This window comes from Heptranchias perlo, chromosome 23, assembly GCF_035084215.1.
Source record: "Heptranchias perlo isolate sHepPer1 chromosome 23, sHepPer1.hap1, whole genome shotgun sequence".
Taxonomy (NCBI): domain Eukaryota; kingdom Metazoa; phylum Chordata; class Chondrichthyes; order Hexanchiformes; family Hexanchidae; genus Heptranchias; species Heptranchias perlo.
This window is the reverse complement of record NC_090347.1, coordinates 28,390,227-28,405,612: the sequence shown is the minus strand read 5'-3', so window position 1 is coordinate 28,405,612 and position 15,386 is coordinate 28,390,227. Positions and strand designations below refer to the sequence as shown.

The 15,386-nt window shown below is 38.8% G+C and overlaps 1 protein-coding gene across 1 annotated transcript in view; it reads right to left on the bottom strand.

Moving 5' to 3' along the window:
* tekt3 (tektin 3) overlaps positions 1-8,585 on the bottom strand; it is a 31,998-nt gene extending 23,413 nt beyond the window's left edge. Inside the window, exons 1-4 of the mRNA XM_068004278.1 lie at positions 8,489-8,585; positions 3,820-4,409; positions 2,135-2,218; positions 1,958-2,028 (exon numbers count right to left, since the gene is read on the bottom strand). Coding sequence (XP_067860379.1) covers positions 1,958-2,028; positions 2,135-2,218; positions 3,820-4,398 — 734 coding nt within the window. The 5' untranslated portion in view covers positions 4,399-4,409; positions 8,489-8,585. The remainder of the gene's footprint in view (positions 1-1,957; positions 2,029-2,134; positions 2,219-3,819; positions 4,410-8,488) is intronic.
* Between the last annotated feature and the right edge of the window lie 6,801 nt (positions 8,586-15,386).

Here is a 15,386-nt window from a genome sequence, read left to right as displayed (position 1 = left end):
GGTTACTGCTCATTCTCTCTTCTCATAGCACCATCACTCACTCTCATTGTCTCACTCTGCCACACCCCCTAATCAGATCTCTGAGACTCTCCTTTCCTTTCCTTCCTTAGAAGGGTATCTCTCCCTCCCCTCCCTCAAGAAAATTTCTCTCCCTCTCCTACCATCCTCCAACAGACGTCATCTCCCTCTTTTCTCCTCATTCATCAGGCAACAGTGTTATTGAAATTCACGTTAACAGATTTTCAAAACATTTTAGCCCAATGGCGACTAAAAGCCAACTCAAGGGTGAGCCAACAAATATTCCTTTTTTAATCGTAGTGGAAAATACGACATGTGCAGTCACCTTATGCAACGTTATTTTATCTAAAACTGTTCTAGTCAAATAACAGCAGATGATTACAGTATTTTTTCCTTCTGGTTACTGTGTTCTCTCTTTCTAGCTTTTGTAATTGTTTCCTGATTTTTGTCAGCAGTTTCTCTATTTTCTCCCTTCCTACTTTTTCTATTTCCACAATTTCAGTAATATCTTCTCCCTCTTTCTTTGGAGTCTGAATGTATGTCTCTGTCTCTCTACAGTTTCTGTAATATATTTCTGTGCCCTACCCTTCCTTGTCTCTCTCTCCCAGTTTCTGTGATAGTTTCTCTATTGTTATCCATTTCTATCTCACTGAAGTTTCGATAATATTTTCTTTCTCTCTCTCCAGATATCATCTTCTATTCATCTTTCCACATAATCTGTAATAGTTTCTCTCCCTCCCTATGGTTTATCTTATGTTCTCTAATCCCTGCCATCCTGTTTGTTTGATCTTGTCTCTCTTTATTCTCTCAGCCTCCGACTGTCTCTAACTTTCTGTCTCCCATCAGCCCCATCACTCAAGAGCAATTAAAGTAAAAGCAAAACATTCCAAGCGCTGACCTATCATTTTTTCCTCACCTGCCAAATGTGCACATAATCAATTATTAAGTAAATAAAGTCAGGAGTGTGCCTGTATGCAAGCAGGACCATTGTTCATTATGTTCCTTTCTCCATGGGTTGGAGCCCCGGGTCTATGGTGGCTCCTGGAAAATATAGTCTTGGACAGCAGAGAAAGACCTGCACATTAGCATCTTATTTCTTTACTTTGGAGCATTAATATGTGAAGGGAATCAAATGTGGGAAGTCATCTGGCCAGGTGTGTTTGTGAATTAAGGGAGGACAGATTTCAATCAGAGTCCAAGATGATTCAGAGGCCTGATGGGGTGCATCAGGAACTGTTTGAGGAAAGGGCGGGGGGAAGTAAAGGAAGTAAATTATAGGTAACTTTGTATTTATTTTTCTGAATTGTTGATTTTTTGCATGTTTATTATGTAGCAAGTTTTACTTTTAGGGGTACATTGGGGTTAGGCGAGAAACTGTCATGACAACTATATTCCACAGAATTTTCCTTTTGGCATAATGTGGTTGTTTTTGTAACACAAAGAATCACAAAAATGAACAATCAGAAATTACACTACAGAGATGGGATCTGATTGATTATCAATGGTTACATGATATTGGTATGTAATTGGATGCTGTACTTTAGTTAAAAAGGATAGTGGTCTCTGAGATCTAATTGGATGAATCTCTGAGAGGTGATAGGTTGTGGAGACAGTGGACACTGGTTCTGATTCTCTGCAATTTGATTGGTCAAAGGACCATTGCACCATTACACTACTGCATTCATACCAACACAAAACCTATATGAATACTTAAAGTCCTTGGTGTTTCAAAACATTGGCAACACCCAATGCTATCAGCCCAAGAATGTAGAACAAAAAAAGACCATACAGCTCAATTCAGCATGTAGGATAAATTTCAGGGCTCCATTTGACAATTTTTGATTCTTTTCCAACCCTAAAGCTGTATTCTTCCATTCTCTCTCTCCTTGATTTTTAAAAAAATTGTTGTTCCCCTTGTAATTCAAATTGTTATCCTTACACAAGTTGGACTATTGCCCTGTCCAGATGTCTTCTCATTCTTTCTTGACAGGACTTTATACATTCAACCTCCTATTGAAAAACAAAATGCAGATATTACTTAAGCAAAATGACCATACCAATACTATGTAATTTTAATGCAGAAAGTCTGGAATTCTTCAGTTTTAGTTACACTAACCTTTAGCAACTGCTGCTCTACATCATCATGAACAAGATCTATACCCATCCTTTTCTCTCTGTGGTACAGACATTCTTGAGCCACCTGTTGCATTAATAAATTACATGCAAATGAATACAGACTGCAACTGAACCCTAAAGTATTTAAATTATGAAACACTTGTGGCATAAAATTATTGATTTATCAAACTCTAATGTTCTTTGTCAATGATACTGGATCGGAGTTTTTAATTGCTGTTATAATAAACCCATTGAATATTTTATGTTCAGGTAAAAAAAACTTTTGAAGAATGCAACAATTCTACACAATGCAAAGGTTGTTTCAATTACAAGGTCTTCTTTTGTAATGACCAATTCTGTAAACTGCAAAGCACTGAGGAGGGGGGGGGGGGGGAGGGAGAAAAGAACTGTTCTGGTCATTATGAGTGTGACATCATAAATGCATTCAAAAATATGTTGGCAATGTTGTAACACATAATAGCCGGGCTCTTGGGTTTTAACTCTAGGATATTTTTCTCATGTTCAGCAAGTCAGACCATTCCTATAGGTGAGCCTTCACTCCCTATGACCCAGGTGTTCCTTTATCTGTCCAATATCTAGGTTATATGTAGCATGCCCAGGGATTGAAAAAATTACTGGTTATATCACATCACTTCACATGAACTTCTTTGATTTTGGAAGGCAGGAAATAAACACTTCACTAAATCATTGCATCGGCTAGAAATACCAAGTAGATTTATTAAGTAGTAAATGGATAAGTGAATAGTAGCAATGACATAGAATTATAGCAGATACAGGTTTAACTATCCCATGTTACAAGAAAGCCAACATGACTGTTATTTTCTATGCTGGATGCACGATCCCTGAATATTAATGTTTATGTGGAGGTTTTTGTTGATTGTCCACATAGTCTCTCTCCAATTTATCTCTTTCTATTGGCTTGACGCAGACTGTCCAATTTGAACAAGACAGCTTGACAAATACTTCAAAAATGACCAGCACAAAGCAAATTGAAGAATTTGTCTTTTGAACTTAGAGTTTCCAGTTACACATATTTACAATAAAACCCACAAAATGTTTGTATTTAAATTGAATGGGTTGGCCCTTTCTATGGAGACCAGGCACAACATCTATATTCTGGGGCTATTGTACCAAACAAGCCAAACTATTTTCTATGAGTGAATGTGATTTTTAACCCCATACATACTGTGACAGAAAGAGAGAAGCCAATACCATGATGTATTATAGACAAAAATGCTTCACTTTTGTCACAATAATAAGCAGAGCAATTCTTCTCCCCAAGTGTATCAACATTAATCAATTCTTAGTTGGGTCACTCAGTGAGAGACCCGGTCATGGGAACAAATATCAATCTCACTGAATGAACAATGGGTCCTCAATGTACTTGAAAGCTACTTTCCCCACTCTGTCAGCGGGAGTGGGATACATTAAATGATTCTCAGAGGGTGAACAGGTAGAACAGGAGAGAAGTGATAAGTAAATAAGACTTTTCATTAAACAAATAAAATGTATTCACTTTAAAGCGGTTACATTTATCTACATGTTACTTAATTCAATGCAGTTATTTCTAATTAGAGTATCTGACATTATCTGTGCATAATTAAAGCATACTGCATTATTAGAACATTAAAATAGCAAATAATTCAGCACTAAAGTGCCTTTTACCCGAAGAGGACCCTCAGTTTCTGTCAAAGCACGCTCCAATCGTTTCTTGACCTCTGTGAGAGAATTGGTCTCTCCAATAATCTGCTCAGTCTCATGAGCTAATTCAGATTTCCAAAACATAATGTCATTGACTCGTTCTCCTAAATTCTTGTTGGTTTCAAACTGTGTTTTCTTCGTAATGTTTTCCTTGTCCTGGATCAGACGAGCAGTGTCAACCCTTAGCCTCTCTGCACTGTGCCTGGAGGACTCTGACTCCATATAATTGGTCTGGTTAGATTCACGCCAATCCTGAGGAGTGTATCTGGTAAATAGCGTTGTTCTGTTTGATGGGAAATGAGCAGTTTTGGCATCAATGTGCTCAGGGACATTCTTAGAAAAAGAGGCCACAGTAGGAGCAATGCATGCCACTTTGTAGTAAGTGCTAGGTCTCCAAGGCATCATTAAGCTGTGGCTGAATGCATTAAAAGGATAGTGGCCTTTGTAACTTGATGCCATTGTTGATATGGCTGGCAGAAAGTTAGCACTAGTTGCCCTAGGACGGGTGTAAGTAGCAGTCATTGTTGAGCCTAAAAGCGCCATGATGTCTTTTCCTATAAAATACACAAATCATTACTTTCAAACACAACCTTATTTTTCTTTTTTACTATTTTACAATATGTGCAGATATTATGGTAAATTAACTGATCCTCCCAGCAGTGAACCACTTCAAGAGGAAGCACAGTTTGTAAATAGTTACAACACTGCAGCTCTCATTCTCCCTTCAAGTGCAACTCCAAACTGGGAGCACTGTATTTACCCTACTGTCTTTTACAAATTTTAAAGGATTCAGCAACAACAACTTGAATTTATATAGTGTTCTTTACAACAGAAAGGTGTCCCAGAATATTAGGGAATGTACAGATTAGGGAATGACATGAGCACTGAGTGGGAGGGAAAAGAATACATAGAATGTAATTAAGCGGTGGGGCCGAAAGAGTGGTTGAAGAGAAAAGCCTTTAGTAGGCTTTTGAAAGCAGGGAGGGCAGCAGCATAGTGGATTGATGAGCGGCAGCCAAAGATGGAGCAAGGAGGTCAAGGAACGAGGAGTAGATCGGTGTCACCGGAGCCAGGGCTGCAGGAATGAATACAAGGCTGAAGGTGGTCAATGAGGCCGGGTGGTGCAAGTTCACAAAGAAGCTTGAAGATAAGGATAAAGGTCTTGCAATTGACCCGTAGGTGCACTCAGAACCAATGCAGCCTTGTGAGGATGAAGTAATTGTTGGGCTTTGCTTGAGTAAGAATACAGGCAGCAGCATTCTGAATGAGTTGCAGTTTGCGGAGAGTGGAAGCAAGGAAGCCACATAGAAGAGTATTATCAGAGAAGTCAAGCCTTAAGTTAATTAAGGCAATGGTTAGGGTCTTATGGGGCTGTGTGGAGAGGTGGGGTGGAAACGAGCAATGTTGCAAAGGTTGGAAGAAGGTGGTCTTGGCGACATATCAGATAAGGAGAATGAATCAACTGGATGTCAAGGTTATTCATCACTAGGCTTAGCCTGAAGTGGCAGTTGGGGAGATTGATGGGTTTAAGCACAGAGGCATGTAGGAGCTGAAGGATTTTGAGACAATTACTTGACATTTCTTGAAAAGAGAGTGTGACTTGACATATCTTGAAAAGAGGTGGTTATTTGACATATCTTGAAAAGAGGTGGTTATTTGACATATCTTGAAAAGACTTGTGTAGGTTAGCACACATATCTTGGAAAATCTGGTGTGAGTCTGCAGAACTGGACTTGTTTACGAACTGTAGCCAGCCATTCAAACTGTTAAAATCGTGAGTGTGTAGGCATCTGGTGTGTTAAGATTAGCAGAGATATTGCTCATAAAATGATGGGTAACTATTACTGGAAAAAGTTTGACACACAAGTGAAGGTGTGAAGAGAGGTGACCACCCAAATAACAAACCAAGAGTGGTTGAAGAGGACAATCATGTCAGCGATCTTATGCTGCCCATACCTCTAAGGAAGGATAAAAGATAGAATTAGCCACTTTGGCGCCAGCCGACAGTGAGGAAACATACCATCCAAGAAGATATTTTGTCAGGAAGAACCCTCGTGAACAAAGAGACTGATCACCTCAACGTTCCGAGTGCTATGCAGCCCATTCAAAGATTGTATGTATTTAATCTGTTAAAGTTAAGGGAACCGTATCGTAATATTACGCTGACAATTGTATTAAGAATTGTATAACTTAAACTAAAAAGTAAAGAGTGTTCTGAGAACAATTGAAATAGTTTGAAACTCAATACTCCACTCAGTATATTAAGACAGAGAGATAGGGGAGTGAAGAAACTTACAGAGCTGACAGGAGACAAAAAGGATGGCTTCAATTTTGCCTACAATAAGGAAATTTTGAATGACCCGCTCCTGAATGTTGAGCAGGCAGTTAGAGAATTGAGCAACGTCACTGGAATCAATAGAGGTTGTAGAACCAAACTTCCAAATGCATAACCTGTAGAACCATAGAAGTTTGCAGCATGGAAGGCCATTCAGCTCATCATGGCTGTGCCAGCTCTTGGCTAGAGCAATCCAAAACTTATCCCAATGCCTTGCTCTCTCCTCACCATAACCAACATATGGGAGCTGAACTTATGTAATTGCGATCCCAGCGGGAAACCTAAACTGTTGCGAGAACAAATAGAGAAATCAAGGGTGTGCTCCACTCGACTTTCAATCCATGAAAATTAACACTAGTTACATGACCCTGCTGAGGAAGGGTACTGAAATCAATCCAAAGTCATCATTCTCAGAAATAGGTAACTCATTAAGTAAACGAGTTTTCTGTGGGCAACATAGATGATTTTGCCTGTTAATGATTTAGGCATTATCTGCAGCAAATGTAACTGAAATAATACCTCAGGTCTCACTGGAGGAATAATATACCACTTTCTGGATTCTCAGCTTTATATTTTTACTATTCAGTACTTTATTATGTTACCCAATTATCACTTTTTTTTATTTAGGTATATGAATTCCATTGTTATTCCCACTACGTCTCTAAAGTTTAGTAATGCTCTTACTATGCTTTTAATTCTAAGATGTCACAAGTTACAAATAACATCAGTACCACCAGCCAATTGTATACAAAGGCCTGTGTGAGTATATATCTTATTTAAACTTTATAAGCACTTTATAACTATAGTAGCCACATGGTTGGAACTAACACTTTAACTCCAATGATTTAAAATGATAGCCAGTAATGTGCTGCTAAAGATCCTCACTGTCCCCTACCCTCCCATACTGGCCCTAACACTCAGATCTAATAATTCATTAAGATTGTCAAGAATCTTCATGACTGCCCCTTCTAATTCAATTCAAAATATGATGAAATGCATAAAACTGGTGTTCCTTAGAGGATTATATAAAAGTTTTATCCATAGTATTTTGTACTGCTATTCAGTGAGTACTTTAATTCCCAGTTCTTGAGATGACATTTTTATATCTCCAAGAAATACATTTTTGTGAATGACTACTGTCCTCAGATCCAGGGTTGTTTCTGCATTTAATAGGGATGTACAGGTGGAAATATTGACTGGAAAATAGTGAACCCTGATTTCCCATAGGGTTCTGCTGTGTTTCCTGCCCACATTCAAAATGTTTCACAAATTTTTAGAGTAACTTGGCAGCCATTTCAAAGGTTCAAAACTTACTTGGAGCACAAACGAGCTTCCAAACCCCAAATCTGTAAGGAATATCTTCCTATTTGTAGCTATTTATTTTATTTTAGCTCCTCTCTCTGATTATTTGTAGCACTATCTTCCTATTTTCCTGATGATCAGAAAATGATATAAAATGCCATATTATCTCAGAGCTTGCGCGCAAAGTCATTGTGTTGCAATGTAACTGTCAGTTCTGAATGTGTTGGTCTGGTATTTCATTTGGGGAAGAGGCAGCAAGAAGTAAAGAGAACATTTTGAATCTCTCATAACACTAAAATTATTGAAGATACAAAAAGCAAAATAGTTTGTAATACGTAACCTACTCTTCCTGTATGCTACACATTTTCTTGTATTTCTTTCATGAGGTTACCTGTACGCATATTGATTGGTCAAAACATCTATACAGTTTCATTGTTTCCATACTTTTCTTGGTGTGTACACAGAAAACCATACCGAAAAACCATCAAAGAAATATAGTTCAAATATTGTTCAAATGCAAACTCTGATAATGATCTGGACACTTTGACATATTAATGTGTAACTCATATATAAAACTAAACAACGTCTGCATGTCAACTGTTAAAAAATTATATGACATTATTCTGCTTTTATGCAAACGTACAAACTACTTTCCACTACTTATCCAAAACTTGCATAGTTCAAGACGATTATAAATCGATCCTATTAAAAACTCTCTTAATACGCTTAAAGCATGAACCGGTTAGAAAGGTATGTTATATAACTGGATCCTTTCAACTGCTAAAGTCCGATTATTTCAATGCATTTAAAAAAAATCTTATACCAAGTTATTCTAATACTTATTGGGCATTCAGATAAGTCTAACTTTGGAACGAACATTCTTTTTGTACTTTTTTAATACAAGTAAAGTTATCCGAAAGACTGTGAATTTAAATTGTAGTTTTTTTAAAAAAAATAAAAACTTTTAAATGCAAACAAAATGTTTTTTTTACCGACCAGGCAACAGGACTAATTTGTATTCTGGCACTACAATCACCGCTCTCTTCACACTGTCAAAAGTGCAGCAGCAGGTAGACAGCTTTATCTGCACTGCTGCACGCCAACCATACCTGATAGTTCGGAGGGTGGGGGGGGGGGGGTGGAGAGACGTCTGCGTTGATTGATTGACACCCGCGCTTGCAACACGGCGATTGAATCTCGGTCGCTCGCGTGCCAAATTGGACTGATAAGCAAATGAGCGCGCGGCGAGGGCGGGCTTTCGCCATCAAGTTAGATTGTACTGTGTGTACGGTCAAATGTAGATAGCAGTTACCATGGACGCGGTGAGCTGGCAACGGCCACCCCGGGGGAAGTGGAAGGACAGTGCAGATAGATTACAGACAGAATGAGTATAATGAGGACAAAAGGTGACGCTGCCTGGTAAACAAATGCACACAAGGTGGGGGGAACTAACACCGTGCAGCATGCATTTCTGTTTCCACTGAGATGCAAAGATAGTCTTACAAATAAAGGAATAACTTTAAAGAGTTTGCTCCATAGCAGTTCTTCATTACCAAAAAAAACGGTGATAAAATCAAACCAGTTCTCAATTTTATTCCTGAACAGAAGCGTTACCATGTAATTCATTATACTGGTATTCTGCGATCTGTAGAATATAATTAAGTATTAATTGTAATTACTGTGGTCTAAAGAAGCAATGTGCCTTATTTGATTTTTAAATGTAATTTTAGGTTATCTAATTCATTTTACAGGTACTATATAAATCCCTTATATCTCTTTTGAATTGCTGGGAGATGCAAAACTGAGGTGCTACAGCATCACCACTGGCGGGAGGGTGTAATCACAGTGTGACAAGTTTACATAGGCAGTTTCCAGTACAAATCTTTACATAGGATTTTATTAATGAAAGTTGACACAAAAGTGTGATTAAAAAGTGACAATGGGAAGTAAGGTTTTGCAGACAGAAGTGTGTGCAGATGTAAGATATTTTATATAGATATGCATTGTTGGAATTTTTTTTGATGGACAATATTTATTTACCTATTACAGTATGTTTGTTTTTAGATATCCTTTAAAAAGTCCATTACTGCCTGCTAAGGCACTGTAGTGCAGAGTTTGACATTGTGAGTTTGCCCACAGAAAACTCACAATGTTCTGGCCTGGCTCCATTTCTACCTTTATAATGCCCACCACGATGCTAATGGCTTGCAGCAGTCAGCAAGTTAATGCCAAAGCAAGTTGTTGCAGTAACAAAATCTGTTCAAAATTCTGCATTGAACAGAATCCACTGTTTAACCTTAAATAGTCAATTGCATTTGCTTGTGAGTCTCTTGTCCTTTTTATTGTGTGTTTTAATGCTGGAAATCTGGTAATTTTGCTTTCATTATATGTTAAATTTGAAGCTTTATTTTAAAAAAAGAAGCAAATACTGAAGAAATTAGGTTGGAGGATTGGTTATCCTTGGAATTATAAAACTGACAAAGTAGATGAGCAGTATTTGTGCTCGGGGTGTTTTCAGTTCTTGGGATAATCCAAATATAATTACTTGACATCTTATCCTTTACCTCATTGTCCCTGTATCAGTGGTTGGTATTTATGCTGTTATGGGCAAGTATGATATGATAGTCTTGTTTGAACTCACATAGGGTGGCTGGGTCCTGCCTTAATCCCTCTGTTGGTGGTTGTTGCAACAGAAACATTTCTTGCATTTGCCTGGCAATTCAGTGTAATCAGTAAACCTTATCCAAATTGTATAAAGTGCCTTATGGTACATTCACCTGTCTGCTCAGTCCAACACTACAGTTAGCACTACATTTAAATTACTAAAAAAAAAACCTTTTGCATTCTATAAGCGAATATCTAGAGCATTTGATCTTAGGTGTCATTGTCTAAATGAGAAAAAACTTGTATTTATTTAGTGCCTTATCAGGTCCTCCCAAAGTGTTTTAAAACCAATGGATTACAGTCACTGTTACAATGTAGGCAAAAATGGCAGCCAATTTGTGCATCGCAAAGTCCCACAAACAGCAAATGAATGAATGACCAGATAACCTGTTTTTGGTGATATTGTTAGAGGGAAGAATGTTGGCAAGGATACAGGGACCACTCCATGCTCTTCCTCAAAATAGTGCCATGGGATATTTTACGTCCACCTAAGCCGGCCTTGTGTCCATTGTAATAGTATCTTTATCAAATCTAAAGAGACATCATTTGCAATATAAGCTGAAATGAAATGCATATTTTAGCTTGACTGTAAAAAGAAAAAGAAAGTGCTTGGGAGAACCTAGTAGTTGATACAGTTGAGTATTATCGCAATCTGGAATGAGGAGGAGTTTGAAATTGCTTGACTCATCGAGTGGACATTATCTACATTATCAATATATATAAGTTTTCCATCAACTGCATCTGTCATACTTTCAGACTTCATGCTTCAAAATGTCAAAAGAATTTAAAAATAGGGAAGAAACCAGGTGTTTTCCTGCTATTTTTCCTCACCTTGATAACCTGCCCTTTCCCTAAGGAAAAATTTACAAACAGCTGCCAATACACAGGAACTTCCCTCAACAATTAACCTCCAATTGACCTCAGGAACGACCTGTGTAGACTTCTGTCCCACATGGATTAGCATTGGACTTAAAGGGACAGGCCAGGTGAAATATGGATCCATTTATCAGCTAAACATTGCAATTATGCACCAGACCCCAGACTACCTGCCAGTATCGTCACAAGAGGTCATCTGGCATTTATTAAATCTTCAACAAAAGGTATTGAGAGACAGACAGCAGAGTTTAATGTTTCTAATATTTTAACAGTTTAGAATTACATAGAATTTTACAGCACAGAAACAGGCCATTTGGCCCAAGGGGTCCATGCCGGTGTTTATGCTCTGCACCTTACTTCATCTCACCCTATCAAAATAGCCTTCTATCCCTTTTCCCTCATGTACTTATCTAGCTTCCCCTTAAATGCATCTATGCTAATCGCCTCAACTACTCCTTGTGGTAGCGACTTCCACATTCTCACCTCTCTCTGAGTAAAGAAGTTTCGACTGAATTCATCATTGGATTTATTAGTGACTATCTTATATTTACGGCTCCTAGTTTTGGACTCCCCCACAAGTGGATACTTCTCTACATCTACCCTATTGAGCCGATTCATAAGACCTCTATCAGGTCACCTCTCAGTCTTCTCTTTCCAGCCTGTTCAGTCTTTCCTGATAGTTGTGATTTCATTGAAAATCCTACACTAATAATGTTAACCACACTAATAGAGTTAAATATATATTCTACATAAGTCTCTCTTTTACATTTCATTTTTAGAACAAGAATTAGTAACTGCCATCCTATTTCCATCTAGCATGTAGTCTGCCAAGTACTCGTTCTAAGTTGGTTACTGCATGCTTCACTCTGAATATTAAGTCACACCTTTGCATATTCAGCTTCAAGTCCTTTAGGCAAGTCAATATTGTTTTGTACTCTGAAGTCTAAAATCTGCAATCTTGAAGCAACAAACTTAAGAATTCCCTTACATAAATTCTATAATAATGAGAAATTTTAAATATAATTTTATGACAATCATCATTTGTAATTTATATTAGATAATCCCAACAGTATGGAAGGTGTGAATTTGCTGATTCATACTCTCCATGAATGTCCTTTTGTTGTGAGGAAATGTTAAGTTTATATGAAGTGTGTTGGACAGTTACTGTAGTTATCAAACTCTAGTTAAATAACTTTTAACTTTTAAAGATGAAATGGACACAGTTTGTGCTTGGACCTTGAACCTTTATTAAGCTGAGCACATAAGATTTCTTTTTAGGAATTTTAATTGCATTTTGCAATCAGCAAGTATTTTTGACATGTGCTTTAGAACTTATCATAACCTTGATTGGAAACTATTTCAGTTATCTTTACAATGCCAGAAAGGATAGTGATTTGTCATAAACAGTAAATAGTTTTACTAGGGTTCCTATGCAAGCTCCTAATGAAGCCTTCAACAAATATTATTCTTATAGGGATGCATGAGTTTCTGAATGTGTTCCAAGAATAGGTTGTAACTTCTCCATTAATGTAATGATATGTAATGCCATGTGCCAAAATCAAAGTGTAATGTTGAAAATATATTTTGAGTTATTCCACAACATGCATCATGATCCAACCAAGGAGGTAAGCAGGAAGTCTGTTCCTTGACCCTTAAACTGACTGCCAATTGACTACTAAGCTGATTTGCCCTTTAATCATCCTTCTCACTGCAAGTCCTGACTGAGAAAGGAAACCCAGTGTATGGGTTTCAGAGGGATTGAACCAGCATTGTACCACCTCATGGCACATTTATCACACTATCCATAGAAAACAACTTCTGCATTGCCATTATGTTCAAAATACCTGCTCAATCCTCATTCATTAGGTAGAAATTTAGTTGTAAGGTTACTTTTCACATTTTGACATGTTTACATATAAATGCTTTTGTAATACAGCATGTTAACGAGGTGCTTTAGAGGCAAGAAACACATTCAGGACTTAATTCTAATTAATTAGTGAATTTCAGTCAGTTTGGTTTGCATCTGTTTAATTTTGAAGAATCTCATAGTTTTAGATGTGTACAGATCTTTCCTAAATCACGATTCTTTTGTTGAAAGATTCGAAAACAAAAACATTAATCTGAACAGTTTTGCAAGAAACAAAATAGTTGAAGTAATGAGCTTGCTGGAATAACAGAATTGGCTGCTGACAAATCCAGTTATACTGGATATAGAAATTGTTGGATTGTTAAAGATCAGAGTAATAAGTAACTTATATTGTTTATCATATGAATTGTACACAGCCACCTGGGTCCTATTCTCTGGAATTTCCTCCCTAAACTTCATCGCATCGCTCTCCTTTTTAAAACTTTCTCAGAACCAAACTCCTCAACGAAGGTCACCATTCCGATTCTCTCCCGCCCGAGCTCAGGGTCCATTTTCCTTATGACTATTTGAAGTGCCTTGGGACTTCTTTATGTTAAGGATGCTTTATAAATGGGGACCAAATTCACACCCCAATACGCCAACATTTTCATGCACAAGTTCGAGCAGGACTTCTTCACTGCACAAGACCTCCAACCAACACTATACACCAGATACATCTACGACATTTTCTTTCTATGGACCCACGGCAAGGAATCACTAAAGAGACTACACGATAACATCAACAAGTTCCATCCCACCATCAAGCTCACCATGGACTACTCCTCAGAATCAGTTTCTTTCTTGGACACACGAATCTCCATCAAAGACGGGCACCTCAGCACCTCACTCTACCGCAAGCCCACGGACAACCTCACGATGCTCCACTTTTCCAGCTTCCACCCTAACCACGTCAAAGAGGCCATCCCCTATGGACAGGCCCTGCGAATACACAGGGTCTGCTCAGACGAGGAGGAACGCGATGGACACCTACAGACGCTGAAAGACGCCCTAGTAAGAACGGGATATGAAGCTCGACTCATCGATCGACAGTTCCGACGGGCCACAGCAAAAAATCACATCGACCTCCTCAGGAGACTAACACGGGACGCAACCAACAGAGTACCCTTTGTCGTCCAGTACTTCCCCGGAGCGGAGAAACTACGCCATGTTCTCCGCAGCCTTCAACATGTCATCAATGAGGACAAACACCTCGCTATGGCCATCCCCACACCTCCACTACTCGCCTTTAAACAGCCACCCAACCTCAAACAGACCATCGTTCGCAGCAAATTACCTAGCTTTCAAGAGAACAGCGTCCACGACACCACACAACCCTGCCACGGTAACCTCTGCAGGACATGCCAGATCATCGACACAGATACCACCATCACACGAGAGGACACCACCCACCAGGTGCATGGTTCATACTCCTGTGACTCTGCCAACGTTGTCTGCCTCATGCGTTGCAGGAGGGGATGCCCCAGAGCATGGTACATTAGCGAGACCATGCAGACGCTGCGACAACGGATGAACGGACACCGCGCAACAATCGCCAAACAGGAGGGTTCCCTCCCAGTCGGGGAACACTTCAGCAGTCATGGACATTCATCCACCGACCTTCGGGTAAGCGTACTCCAAGGCGGCCTTCGAGACACACGACAACGCAAAATCGTCGGGCAGAAATTGATAGCCAAGTTTCGCACCCATGAGGACGGCCTCAACCGGGATCTTGGGTTCATGTCACGCTACACGTTACCCCACCAGCGAACAAATGTTATCTGTTTTTAATATAACGATATAACGGGTCAGTTGCTGTCTTTTCTATGTTTCTACCTCTCTATCTCTTTTTTTTTGTTTGTTGTTTTTTTTTTGGTGATTTGTATATTCTGTGAGACCTGGCAGGTAACACCTGTCTGTCTGCACACTGATTGCCTTGGCAACGGGCAGTTGAAAAAACTGTCTGTACTCACCAAGCATTGTTCTGTGAATTATAAATGCGATTTCATCTCGAGGATTTCATTTTCACATCGTTCACCTGACGAAGGAGGAAGCCTCCGAAAGCTTGTGAATTTAAAATAAAACTGCTGGACTATAACTTGGTGTTGTAAAATTGTTTACAATTGTCAACCCCAGTCCATCACCGGCATCTCCACATTATAAATGGGAGTAGTTGTTATTGTCGTTTTGCCTGTCACATTACTGAATACGTGTCCTACAATTATTATGCCCTATAACCAATCCTTAGCTGACTGAAAATTACCATAATCTTGTGTTGCAAAAGATGTTTTGGGTTTGACAGCTCAACCCTATGCTCTTCCCCAGACCTTAATAAATGTGTAGAATTGTATCAAGTTTCTAATGCGTATTAAGATAAGGGCATATGGTGACAGGTTGCTGCAGCAGACCTGTTACACACTCTCTAAGGTGAAGATTTGTTTACTTGAATAC